Here is a 14,086-nt window from a genome sequence, read left to right on the forward strand (position 1 = left end):
ATAGGACCGACGACATCCAAAAATAAGCATTCAATGCTTATATTTATATTCATACTGAGGTTTTTTGGGTATGAAATATATGTGCATCATCGCTGTAAAGCCATTATATACGCTCTTAGTCAGAGATATGAAACATACATGATACAGCCATATTAACATGTTATTTAGTGCACTACCATGGCTAAAATATAATGCCGGAAAATGTGGTGCACTACCATGGCTAAAATATAATGCTGGAAAATTTCTAGAGAAAAGTCTTTTTAATTAAGGAGTAGATATAATTAAATGATATTTTTTTTAGAAGTACATATCAAATTGGTAAGGTTGAACGTTTCATTTAATCTTACAAAAATAAATATGTTTACTCAAAACACGTGAAGACGTTTATATTTGTGCTCATGGCGCATGCGTTAGCAAAGTGTATTCATAGGAAGTTGAACGTCGCAGATTTCCAATGCAAACATAGGGGGAAATATACACTTACTGTAAATATAGAAGGATGATGATGATTGAAGGTATGCGGCAACCTTAATAATGTAGTGTTATTGTAATTATTCTATTGTAAATACATTTAGGCAATCAATCTGATGCTTATTTTTGGATATCATCAATCCTATAACACAGCAGACCATGCAGACAAATTGAATACTGTGTGTTAGCACAGTTTGATAGTGTTTGTGTTGTTGTTTAATGTCATATCAACATATTTTCTGCTCTATTACAGAAAATGTTAAGAAGAGCAAAAGTCTGGATGAAAATGTGTTTGAAATTCTGGACAAAATGGAGGCTCTACAGAACAAAGTAAGATATAATTACTGTTGTTGTAAACGTCCAATTTTTATCATTAAGAACTAATACAGGCAAGCAAAGATGTCATATTTTTGCAATTTGATGCAAAACAACTCAATCGCGCATTTAAGTGCTTGGGTTAAATAAGGAATCTACAGTAATAGAAGACTTATTATTAGACAGAAAAAGTTATTTGTCCTTGTTTTAGAGAAAGCTGAGCTTTACGCATAAAATGTATGTAAAAAAAATATGCATGCGACGACAAGCTTCAAAACCAGATTTAATGTATAATTATTTACAGTAAAACAAAATCCCCTGACTGACAGTGACAGAGGTACTACATTTTTGCCGGGCAAATTGACATAGTCTTCGAATACTGTGGAATCATTAAAATTTTCAGGGGCCAATTTTCGTGGATTTACAGTTTTACAGGTTCAGGAGGACGTAATTTCGTGTATTCTCTTATACCAACAAAAGAAAATATGACTTTTTAACCCTAATTTATTAATTCGTGGAGGATTTTATTTTGTGGATAAAAGGTACCCACGAATACCACGAAAATTGAGCCACCACGAAATCTATTGATCCCACAGTATGATGTAACAGCAATTGTTTTATTACCTAACAACTGAAACGTTGCCAAATTATTTCAATTTGTACTATAATAGAGCAGTACTGCAGGTATTGTGACAAAACTGATTGAAATGTTCATGCATCATTTTATCTGTCTTCTATTTTTTCAGCGGGCTAAGCGCTGGGCGGACAAGATGGACGACATGGGCTCCGAGAGGATGCGACTCGCTAACCTCCTGATGGAAACTCTGGACTCCATAGAACAGGAATCGGGGATATTCCTTATCAAACCCATGTACTCTTACAGAGGAAGGTAAACAGAATAGATACTCTATAAATGTTATATAGATTCCATAGAACAGGAGTCTTGGATATTCCTAATCAAACCTATGTACTTGTACAGTGGGTGGTAAATAGAATTGACAATCTATAAATGTTATGTAGTGGCAGATGGGAGTAGTTGTATATAATATATAGAGCAAGAGTCTGAAATATTACTCATTAACCCAAGTATTTCTATCGAGGGTTTGGGGAGGGGGGGTTGTTAATACAATGAAAAAGTGATGGAGAGGGGTAGATGGAAAAGTCAGTTAATTTCTTTTTAAAATGTAGTATTTTCCTCCATTGCTCTGTTAAATACTATAAAAACTAAGTTGTGTCTTTCTCTGATGCAGTCCTTTAGATGCAGATTACACCCAGCTGTTGGAGTAAGATGCATGACTTTATGCACATAAATTAACTTTTTGGTCATTTTAACAAATTTATTTGTCAATATTCAATTATATATTAATTTATTTAATTTTTTTCGTATAATTAAAATTTCAAGTTATTTATCAACTGTTAGACCTCCTGTGTACATTGTAGCACTAATATGCATGGTCAAATATTTTTTCCTCAGGCAGTGAACAGCTTGTTAATTATTTTTTGTCATTGCATATATATCATATTGCTACATTACAATTTGACTTAATTCCTCACATCTTTATCAGTCTAATTATAAACAATATTGTCATTCAAAAGCTTATATTATTCCAATACCTACTCTCAATGTGGTAGCTAGCTCCGCTCTATGGTACATTTATAACAAGTTTTTACATTTATTTTTTTTTGCAAATTCTACCAATGAAGCAAAAATTAATGTATAAACTTGGCTAGGATCATTATAATTAAAAACAACACTACTAGTTGATATGCATAGTTGGAAAATTTTGACTTATTTATTATATATGTCAAATGGGTAGGGGTTAGGTCCAACTTCTAGATATTTATCACATTTCAATATTTCAAAAATTGAATTCCCCTAATGACAAGGAGGATGAAAGGGGCAAAAATAAAACTGGGGCGAATATTTCCCTGTATACAGTATGAAAGGAAGGGATAATGTTGGATCAAAGAGACAATAGTAGTAATGAAGGACTGAGGAATCTCAGAATTGTTAACAAAATTATTATTATCAAGTGGCTGGCAGCCTCAATGTGTGTAAATAGACACACCTTGGTTCAGAATGTTCATTAATTTTCTGATGTGTTTTTTTTAACGGTAGATATTCATATGGAGCATTGACACTCGAGCGGTAATTTAATTCTGCCGTGATGGGTGACACATTCTAAACTGCACCTTGGATGAAATATTGAGAATTTTTGTAAACTCAGTTCATGAATCACCTTAAATGAACATTAAAATATATTTTGTGAACACCCAGTTCCATTCACCTTAAATGAACAATCAAAGGTGATTTGTGAACGCACAGTTTTTGAGTCACATTGAATCAACAATTTAAGATATTTTGTGAACACACGTCAGCTCTAGTCATTTATAATCGATCATCTTTACAGCTACTTTCATTTTTCATAATTAACCACAACTACTTTCATTTTCAGAACATACTTTTAATTTGACAATCATAGCCACATTTTTGTGCAAAAGTACAGATGCATTGATCATATACTTATCTAAGTCTTGGCATGCCTCAAGTTTTACTTGAACTTGGATCTTGAAGCATATTTAATCCCAATCCTCCAACTGCAATGGCATATTACTCAATATGGCTGGATTTTACTTATAGCTTATCAAAAATCTACAGAAATAATTAGAAACAGTTTATTTCATTGTTGCAAGACAGATAACCATTTATATTTCAAATGACTCCATATTATAATGAAACTTTTTCTATGTCATACATTGGGAAATGTAAGAATTCATTCTTGTTGATATTGTAATATATAGACAGGATTATCAAATGCACTGAAAGCATTCAAAAATCAATCATTAACAACTTAATTGTAATAATGTGAGACCCAATCTGTCTGTATGTAATTCTTGGCAGGTAATAAGGAATTGAAACAATTTATGTCCAATGATATTACTTGTGTATATCTCCCTATAATTTGTTCTATATATGTGACTATTTGTGTATGAACTGTGACTCTATCAATTTTAGCTACATTTATCTGTCTGTTTGTTAGGGAGATAAAGGAGCGTTATGCGGGGAAGCTTACCCGCCCCACACGACCCCACCACCGGACCGTATCTCCGTCCCGGGAGATGAGCTCCTTTGCCCCCGCCCCCACCCCCGCCTCTAACATCCGAGGAATCACCAGACAGCTACACCAGGTCAGTCACCAGCTGTTGATTGTTAAAAATAAAAAGTTTTTAATATTATAGCAAGAAGATAATATCAAGGAGCAACATATTGGGTATTTTTTATATTCACAAAATGATACGCTAATCTGTGAACTTCAGGTTCTTTGATGATTTTTGTTTTGCATGATGTTGGTTCGTTTTTAGAATACAACACGATATGACAATGATATACTAGGCTGTCTTTGTTCTGTACAACATCATATAACATTGTTACACTGAGGCCGTCTATTTCTGTAGAATTTGGACCCCCCTCAGCAGCCACTGTTCAGGAGGGAGATTCCCCGCCCCCTGGAAGGAGATGAGACCGGGCTGATGGGATCCTCCGCTCTGAACTATAACACCGCCGTACAACGACAGACATGGAATGTAAGTTGTAGTTAGGTTCATTTTTGTATAAACATACACTTTCTTTTAACACAGCTCTGACTTTTACTGCCCTCATATAGTGACAGCCATTGAATTTGAGTAGTGGTATTAAAGTTGTTGTATTTTATTTAAGTTGTTGTATTTGTATTTGAGTTGTTGTATTTGAATTGTTGTAATAGGCAAATAATAACACATCAAACTGGAATTTAAGGTTCTCTACTAACTGAATGAGCTATATGGTACCACTATTTAAACTGCTCTGAAGGTCACATATATTTCTTTCAGAAATAAAAAACATTGTTGAAAAGTTTTCAGAGATATGAATTTGGTTGGTCACATGATCAAATGCAATATTTATATTTTTTTCCCCATACAAAAATATTGGTTTTTGTGGATTTTAGTGACAATCATAGTGTAGTAATGTTGTAAAAATAGATACATTGGAATAATTACCTGAGATTGCAGATTAACACAAAGATGATGCTTTATCTCACATGTACACTGAGACAGGTTAAGTAATTTTTTTCTTATGGAATTTCAGATGAGTACATCGCTTGTCAGGGGCGATCCCTCTGATCCAATGAACTCCATGAACACACCACGCATCCTAGAGCTGGATATAAACAGGATGCTGATTGGTCAAAACACAATCAGGTAAATGAGGGGTCTACAGGATGCATGAGAATATACATGTTTGAAGTTATGAATATTCTATAACTGTTAGGCTGTAAATTGCTTTTAAACTGCCTAGGAAATTTGAAAAACTTAGAGCAATTTTGACAAAAATGATTGGTATTTTTAGCTCACCTGAGCTGAAAGCTCAAGTGAGCTATTCTGATCACATTTTGTCCGTCGTCCGTCTGTCCGTCTGTCCGTCTGTCCGTCTGTCCGTCCGTCCGTCTGTCCGTCTGTCCGTCTGTCCGTCTGTAAACTTTTTACATTTTGAACTTCTTCTCTAAAACCGCTTCGCCAACTTCAACCAAATTTGACACAAAGCATCCTTATGGAAAGGCCAATATAAATTGCAGAAATGAAAGAGCTATCTTATTTCAAAGCGGAGAAAACATCGAAAGTGTAGAAAAAGGGGGGTGTATTTTTAAAAATCTTCTTCTCAAGAACTATGGAGTCAAATTCAACGAAATTTAGCCTTGATCATCCTTATGGGAAGGAAAAAATAAATTGCAAAAATTAAGCTATAATTCGGTTCCAAATTTAAGTTATAACGAAAAATAATAAAAGGGGTTAAATCGGTTTATAAATAAGTTTAGTTCGGGTTCGTTATTCCAGATTCATTCTTGACGTCATTCCGTCTCGGAAACGAGGTTGTTTGTTCGAAGCGGCCATTTTCGTCCCATTCTGTCAAACGATTGATTAGTTTGTTGTGGAACTGTTCACGCGCAAAGGTAATGTTTGAAACTTGCAAGATATATTGGTGCCGATTATTATGTGAAGTAAACTGAGGTTAAATATTTCAATGTGTTGACATTTTCACTTATGTCGGTGGTTTTAGTTTGTTTCATTTTCATTGCGGTTTTTAACTATGGGAAACTATCGCGTGTATTTTGGAATTTTTACGTATTAATCAAACATAAACTTCGGTAAATCAGGCAGCTGATTGTTTATCTGCGCAAAGTGAGCAAAATCTGATGCATCAACATGAAAAGACGATTCATGCAATTGGTAAATATGGATGATGTCTGCGCAGTGATTGATTTATGCAATATGTTATGTGAATATGCTTACAAACTCGAGTCTATTCAGTCTAAGCAGACATTGTTTTCGCAGATGGATATATGTAGGTGTATGTATGATTTGAAAAATAAATTGTGCCCTGTCTTTGTTATGGTGCATTTTTTCTGTTTTTATTGTTTACCATTTTATATTTACTAGCCATTGAATGTCAAGCTTTAAGTTATGAGCAAGATACAAACCATAGGCACCTGACGTTGTATATTTTTCTCAGAATAAAAATAAATACCTTAAATCATTAAATCTAATAATACACAAGGTACGCATCGCCACCATCTTGGATTTATTTCAAACTGTCACATCAGCTGGAAGTTCTGCTTGAAACTCATTGGTAAAATTTTTATAATTGACCTAAATCCAAAATGGAGGCAATGGGTACCTTGTGTATTATTAGATATACAGTATTTATTTTTATTCTGAAAGAAATGATTTGTAAACGGTGTGACCGTTAGACCGAGCGCAGATTTAACACAGTGCAGTTTTGATTTTTGAATAAAATTTTGAATAAAATTTATTTGAAATGCACACAGTAGGATATGCCTGGTTGCCTAGCAACTCAAAGCATTAGCCAGTTTAACGAAACGTTGCATGCTAAGTCTACATTATGACGTCATGTTTCAAACGTAATACACGCTTTTTCTTCGGAAATAGCCGAAGAGAGTTATTTTATTCCGAACTTTCTTTTATTTCTTCTTTCATTGTTTATCAATTTAATTCATTTAAATGCCGCGGTAATAAAATTGAATACTTTATTCAGTATCTAAAAGATCAGTTCCTTGATATAAATGTTTTTATTTTCCATCTGATAATTTGATAAGACATGCATAGAACTAGTCATGTTTCTTGACTGAAGCAGTATTGAAACTTATCCGGTGTCCTCTTTTATTTATTTTGATTCAAATTACCTTCTATTTGAATACTGGAACATTTTAATTGAGTTTAGGGGCAACAAACATCGATAAGTACAAACAATGATCAAATTAACTTTTTAAAAACAAAATGGCTGCCAATATGGCGACGCTCATGGCTGGAAGAAAAAATTTTTTGGCCTTAGTACCCCTGATTCAACTTACATTTTTCAATGATTTTTTATATATACGTGTTACCATTAATCCTCGCTTTACGAGGCGGGCTTTGCTCGCCTTTCGCTGCGCTCGGTATAACATCAGGTGCCTGTGACTCGAACCTAGCAGAAATGTGGGCTCTGTATTTTTCTCACGGTTCAAAGACTGATGCTGACATTTTGGTTGATTATTAGAAATGTCTTACCAAATATTAAAGGATGATGCGTTACTGATAACTACTTTGTGGGATGATGCGTTACAGAAAACTACTTTGTGGGGCCCTTCTCACCCAAAGAATTATCTGAAATCTACAACATTTTTGATAGTTATTTGCAAGAGTAATTAAAAACAGAGTCTTTTAAATAGTTGGTATAGTTGGACACATTTTAATTATGATATCTTAAGTGTTGTTCGTAAGAAAATATTGCAATGGAAAATCATTTTGGTTTCAATTTTTTTTTTTTTTTTTTTTTTTTTTAAATAAAGATGAGAAATAATGGGTGGTCCTTAGAACACTAGAGTAATTACTAATATGCTTGTCAATACATTAAATAGCTCTTTAATAACATATTAGATACGTAACATATCATGTGACAACATTTTTTCACATTGATCAAGTAAGTAAGGTTACAAAAAGTCACAGAAATTCATGCCAGGTGAACAACAATTGTTCATAATGGTGGAGACCATTTGAATGATTGGCAATACATGAGGTTTTAATTATTAGATCTAAACCCTGGGGTCATCCCCATCCCCCAGAAATTAGAAATGTCCAAATATCTTGAACAAAGGTTAAGGTCCCCACCCCTAAACCATAGATATTCTTGTTCCTTGTGTCAAGGGGCATCAAATGGAATGTAGGTTATGGGCCTCGGGGGTGGTCCCGACTCCTTTTTGAACAGGAAGTGCCCCAATATCTTGAAAACGGTCAAGATCCCCACCCCTAAACCATATATATTCTTGTTCTTTGTGTCAAGGGGAATCAAATGGATTGTAGGTAATGTGCCCCGGGGGTGGTCCTGACTCCTTTTTAAAAAGGAAGTACCCCAATATCTTGAAAACGGTTGAGATCCCCACCCCTTAACCATAAATATTCTTGATCCTTGTGTCAAGGGACATCAAATGGTATATAGGTAATTGGACCCGGGGGTAGTCCTGACCCATCTCGAACAGGAAGTACCCCAATATCTTGAAACGGTCAAGATCCCCACCCCTAAACCGTATTTATTTTTGTTCCTTGTGTTAAAGGGCATCAAGTTGTATGTACCGGTAGGTTATGGGTCCTGGGGGTGGTTCTGGCTCCTCTTTGAACAGGAAGTGCCCCAATATCTTGAAAACGGTTGAGATTCCCACCCCTTAACCATATACATTCTTGTTACTTGTGTAAAGGGGCATCAAATGCTATGTAGGTCAAGGGTCGGGGTGATCCTGACTCATCTTTGAACTGGAAGTGCCCCAATATCTTGAAAACGGTCAAGATCCCCACCCCTAAACCATAAATATTCTTGTTTCTTGTGTTAAGGGGCATCAAATGGTCTGTAGGTTATGGGTCGCCTCGGGGGTAGTCCTGACCCCCCTCAAACAAGAAGTGCCCCAATATCTTGAAAAAGATTGAGATCCCCACCCCTAAACCATTTAATCTTGATGCTTTGTAAAGGGGCAACAAATGTTCTATGCAGGTCATTGGATCTAAAGGTAGCCCTGAACCCCCCTAAAACAGGAAGTGCCTAAATATTTTGAAAATTGTTTAGATCCCCATCCCTAAACCATGTATATTCTTGTTCATTAGGTCATGTTTTTTCACCTGATATACAGTAAAAAACCCTCGGGAACCTCATAAAATTTCACAAATAAAACTATTTAAGTCTATAAAGTTTGACCCATGTTGGTTATCCCTATCCCCTTGATGGCTGTAATGCAGAAGACCTGTTTACGAAGTCTAAATTATTTCATGATAATCTTAGCATTTACATATAAGGCTTATTATCTAATTACAAGATATCAACCAATGCTACTAGCTGTCATCACAATAATTTATAACCATCCTTTATAAATTTCTGAGCACTTTCAAATGAATCACTCGTAGTGCCGTGCGGTATAACCGACCCCAAAGTTGGGCTTGTTATTCAACACAGGAGTTGAGTCCAGTTGTGAGAACCTTTTAATTAAAATTATCATCAGTGTCTTCCCAATTACGTGATAATAAAAGATTTAATTAAGCCAGCTTTAATCAATTACAGTAATTGTACTAAACAAAAAGCAAACAGCTTGTGCAAATCTCCCAAGTTATTTGAGAAATAAAGTACCAGTTTTTGTGAATGTTGCAGAATAACCTCTGAGGTAGAGAAATGTTGTTTTCAAATATAAAAGCTGGGCTGTTAGCCAAGGCTTTTATATTTTAAACAACATTTCAAGACCGAGGAGGTTAGCGTGCAACATTCACGAAAACTCATACTTTATTTCTATTCTACTAACAGCCCAATATTTCTACAGATTGTTTCTCCTATAGAAAGACAATCTAGGTCATTTTGACGGCTGTTCCGTGTAACCCCAATGGTTTTGTTAGTAATGGATCAAAGAAATAAAATGCAGATGACAGAATTTTTCTTTTGATTTTTAATACTCTTTCCTTATTTATAAAATATCTTTGAATCATGTTCCTAATATTTTAAGGGCAATTTTATATGATTATTACTACTACACGTTATATGTTTTATGTAAAAACACAGAGTGAAAATGTGCTAGGGAGGATCTAGGAACAGCCGCATTGATCTCTTAAAAATAAACATTTGAGGCAATACACATGGTTTTGACTGGAACTATCACATGAAATTGATGTTTTAAAACTTTTTACGGTTTGAAGTTGTACTTTGATGGTCAGTGCGAAACAAATTGGTATTTCTGATAATTTACTGATGACGTTCGTAGTATTTTGGAGAATAATGTCCGCGGCATCTCTTTGATCTCGGCATTAACTGTAGTAAATTGATAATTAATGCAATTGGGAATTTTTATCGTACAATTGGGAAAATCTGTGGCTTTTCGTTATTGGGAATGGGTTCGATATTCGCTTCAAATTTGAGGGGAGTGACGGTCCTGAATTACATCTTGTTCATTTTATTTTCACAGTCCAAACCCCCTAAAAAACCATGGTCTTTGCATGACATTTTATGATCTTTATATATTAGGGGGTTTTATTTGTAGATGCCACGGAGGAAGTATTGGAGGATGAACAGGAAAGAGTTACAGACTGACATGACTGAGGAGACTGGCCTCATGAAAAACAGTAAAACAATTTCTGACCTGGACTTGACTGAGGAGACTGGCCTCGTTAAAAACAGTAAAACAATTTCTGACATTAAAATGACTGAGGAGACTGGCCTCGTGAAAAACAGTAAAACCAATGTTGACCCTGAGGAGCCTGGCCTCAGGTTACAAAAAAAACAGGAAAATCAAAAATCTTGTCAAATGAATTTGGACACTGAACTGGAAATGAATTTGCACAATGAACTCGAAATGAATTTGCACAATGAACTCGAAATGAATTTGCTCAATGAACTTTGTGAAACAAATTTGTGTCAAAACTCTGCTGAAGTGATTTTGCAAAAGAATGTGAAAAAAAATCTTACAAACAATGACTCTGTGACTAAAACTATGCAAAATAATTTGCAACCTCATGAAGATAACCTGGTTTATCATAGAAAATTAGTTATTGGGTCATTTCATCAAGGAGATACAAGATTTTCATCATTTTCAAGGGGCAGTCAATGTACTTGCAATGCACTCACTATGTTGATCAAATGTTATGAAGGATTCTCGTTCACAACTGAATTTTTAGATAACACTTTAATAGCAGGAGACCAGGTGTATACAACAGTGGTCAAAAATTTGATGCAAAAACAAATCTTCCATAACAAACTCCTCAACTTTGATGAATTACCAAGTAACTTAACTTTGGGAGAAAATCATCATGTCATTCACAAATTTGATACCATTTGGGGATTAGTTGTCTCGGGAGAACAAAATAGCCCTGTGAAATCATTGCATCAAGCTTTAGATGAGGCATTCCAGATTTCTAGATATTTGCTAATTATGATAGGAGCAATTTGTTCTGGTGTATACAAAATTTCAAACACTGAATATTATTTCTTCGATTCTCATTCACATGACCGTGATGGCATGTCTGCATGTGAGGGCAAATCTGTGCTGGTAATGAACAAGAGTCTTGATGATTTGGTGACATATTTGTACAACATGTACAACAGCATGCATATTGATTTTTCTATGCAGTTTGAAATCTTACCAATCTCAATTAGTACTTTGCATCACAGTTTTCCAGAGAGAGACCCATTGCAGAAAAAATTATACAAAATGGATGAACCTCCATCTATTACAAATGGTGAGAAGCAATGCAGAAAACGCTATATGAGAGAATACATGTCCAGAAAGAGAGAGAACACACAATTTAAAACTGAAGAGAGATGCAAAGATGCTCTTGCCAAAAAATTGAAACGACAAAATCCTGAAGTGTTTGAGAATGAAAGGAAAAAAAACACAGCTGGAAGAAAGTTTAAACGACAATGTATTGATGTTCAAGAAAAGGAAAGAAAGATGGACAAAATTGCAAGAAAATTGAAACGACAAAATACTGAAGTGTTAGAGAAAGAAAGAACAAGAAATGCAGCTGAAAGAAAATCTAAACGACAATGTAAAGATGTTCAAGAAAAGGAAAGAGAGATGGACAAAATTGCAAAAAAAATGAAAAGACAAAATCCTGAAGTGTTAGAGAAAGAAAGAACACAAAATACAGCTGGAAGAAAATCTAAACGACAATCTACTGATGTTAAAGAAAAGGAAAGAAAGCTGGACAAAATTGCAAGAAAACTGAAAAGACAAAATCCTGAAGTGTTAGAGAAGGAAAGAACACAAAATACAGCTGGAAGAAAGTTTAAACGACAATGTATTGATGTTCAAGAAAAGGAAAGAGAGATGGACAAAATTGCAAAAAAAATGAAAAGACAAAATCCTGAAGTGTTAGAGAAGGAAAGAACACAAAATACAGCTGGAAGAAAGTTTAAACGACAATCTACTGATGTTAAAGAAAAGGAAAGAAAGATGGACAAAATTGCAAGAAAACTGAAAAGACAAAATCCTGAAGTGTTAGAGAAAGAGAGAACACAAAATACAGCTGGAAGAAAGTTTAAACGACAATGTATTGATGTTCAAGAAAAGGAAAGAAAGATGGACAAAATTGCAAGAAAACTGAAAAGACAAAATCCTGAAGTGTTAGAGAAAGAAAGAACACAAAATACAGCTGGAAGAAAGTTTAAACGACAATGTACTGATGTTCAAGAAAAGGAAAGAGAGATGGACAAAATTGCAAGAAAACTGAAAAGACAAAATCCTGAAGTGTTAGAGAAAGAAAGAAAACAAAATACAACGGGAAGAAAGATTAAAAGGCAAAGCATTCAAATTCAAGGAAATGAAAGAGAGATGGACAAAATTGCCAGAAAAAATAAACGACAAAACATTAATGTAAGAAATAAAGAGAATGAACGAGAGACAAAAGCAAGAAAATTGAAGAGGGAGAACCCAATTATCCTTGAACAAGAAAGATTGAAAAAGCAAGCTAAACGAAGTATCATTTCATATCATGAAAATGAAAAAAATCTAAATAGGGAACAGAAACAAAGGAAGAGGACAGATGTTGAATATTGTAACACGGTAGATGAACGACAAAGACAGCATAGGTTTGGAGCAGATATAGATGATTGTATAAAAAAATTTCATGAACAGATTAGACATGGTCCCATTTTTGTATGTTCTTGTTGTCAGCAAACGTGGTTTAAAGAAAGTGTATTAAAAGTGGAGAACACAAAACTGGATGAAAGAATTAAAAACAAATACTTGACAAGTACTATTTCTGTTCAAGATAAGGAGTGGATTTGCAATACTTGCTATTCATCGTTAAAAGAAAACAAAACTCCAAAGTTGTCTGTTTTTAATGGTATGACATGGCCACAAAAACCAATGGAATTAGATTTGTTTCCTTTAGAGGAAAGGCTTGTGTCTTTGAGAATTCCTTTTATGCAAATTAGAGAGTTACCAAGAGGTGGACAATATTCTGCCAGAGGAAATGTTGTGAATGTCCCAGTTGATATTCAGCCTACAATAAATAGCTTACCTAGAAAATTGGATGAAAATGTCACAATTCCCGTAAAATTGAAGAAAAAATTATCTTATCAAAAATGCGATTATCATGAAAATGTACGACCAGCAAAAGTACTGATAGCACTGCATTGGCTTATGAACAATAGTGAATTCTACAAGAACGCAAATATCAATGTTGATGACAACTGGTTTCAAGAAATCACAACCTCAGCAAATGAAATTGTTCAAGAATTAGTTCAGACACAGTCAAGAAGGGACCATAATACTGATTGTCTGGAGTCCGATAATGATGAATTTTGTGAAGTAGATGGAATTGGTAGAGATGGAAATTGTGATACGTTGCTAGATGATGCATCACGAGACATGAATCAGGTTTACACATTTGCCCCTGGTGAAGGACAACGTCCACTAAGCTTATATCAAGATCAGGCTGCTGAATATTTATCATTTCCTACAATCTTTTGTGGAAGGAAAAGATTAAATGATGAAGAAAGAGAACTGCGTGTTTCATATGCAGACATAGCTAAGTGGGAACTGAGAAGTTTTGATAGACGTGCAGCACAGTCTGTTCCAAACTTGTTTTTTAAGTTGAAAAAAATACAAATGAAACAAGTTACTGACAAATGCAATTTGGCTTTGAGAAAATGTAAAACTAAGGGAAAAACATTTACAGCAAACGATGTGCAAAATCCTGAAAATGTCAATAGTCTTGTTAGACACAATGAGGGTTA

At 34.6% G+C, this 14,086-nt stretch overlaps 1 protein-coding gene across 31 annotated transcripts in view; it reads left to right on the forward strand.

Annotated features, from left to right (window-relative positions):
• Positions 1 to 14,086, forward strand: part of LOC105327066 (putative uncharacterized protein MYH16) — a 113,224-nt gene that overhangs the window by 76,150 nt on the left and 22,988 nt on the right. For 29 of the 31 annotated variants that reach the window (XM_066073500.1, XM_066073552.1, XM_066072986.1 and 26 more), the window contains 6 exons: positions 725 to 801; positions 1,533 to 1,675; positions 2,037 to 2,069; positions 3,828 to 3,975; positions 4,243 to 4,371; positions 4,913 to 5,025. In XM_066073500.1, coding sequence (XP_065929572.1) covers positions 725 to 801; positions 1,533 to 1,675; positions 2,037 to 2,069; positions 3,828 to 3,975; positions 4,243 to 4,371; positions 4,913 to 5,025 — 643 coding nt within the window. Of the gene's footprint in view, positions 1 to 724; positions 802 to 1,532; positions 1,676 to 2,036; positions 2,070 to 2,905; positions 2,936 to 3,827; positions 3,976 to 4,242; positions 4,372 to 4,912; positions 5,026 to 14,086 lie in introns of all 31 variants that reach the window. The other 2 variants (XM_066073084.1, XM_066073265.1) reach the window with 2 other exon arrangements.

The sequence above is a fragment of the Magallana gigas genome, chromosome 1 (genome assembly GCF_963853765.1).
Source record: "Magallana gigas chromosome 1, xbMagGiga1.1, whole genome shotgun sequence".
Lineage (NCBI taxonomy): Eukaryota > Metazoa > Mollusca > Bivalvia > Ostreida > Ostreidae > Magallana > Magallana gigas.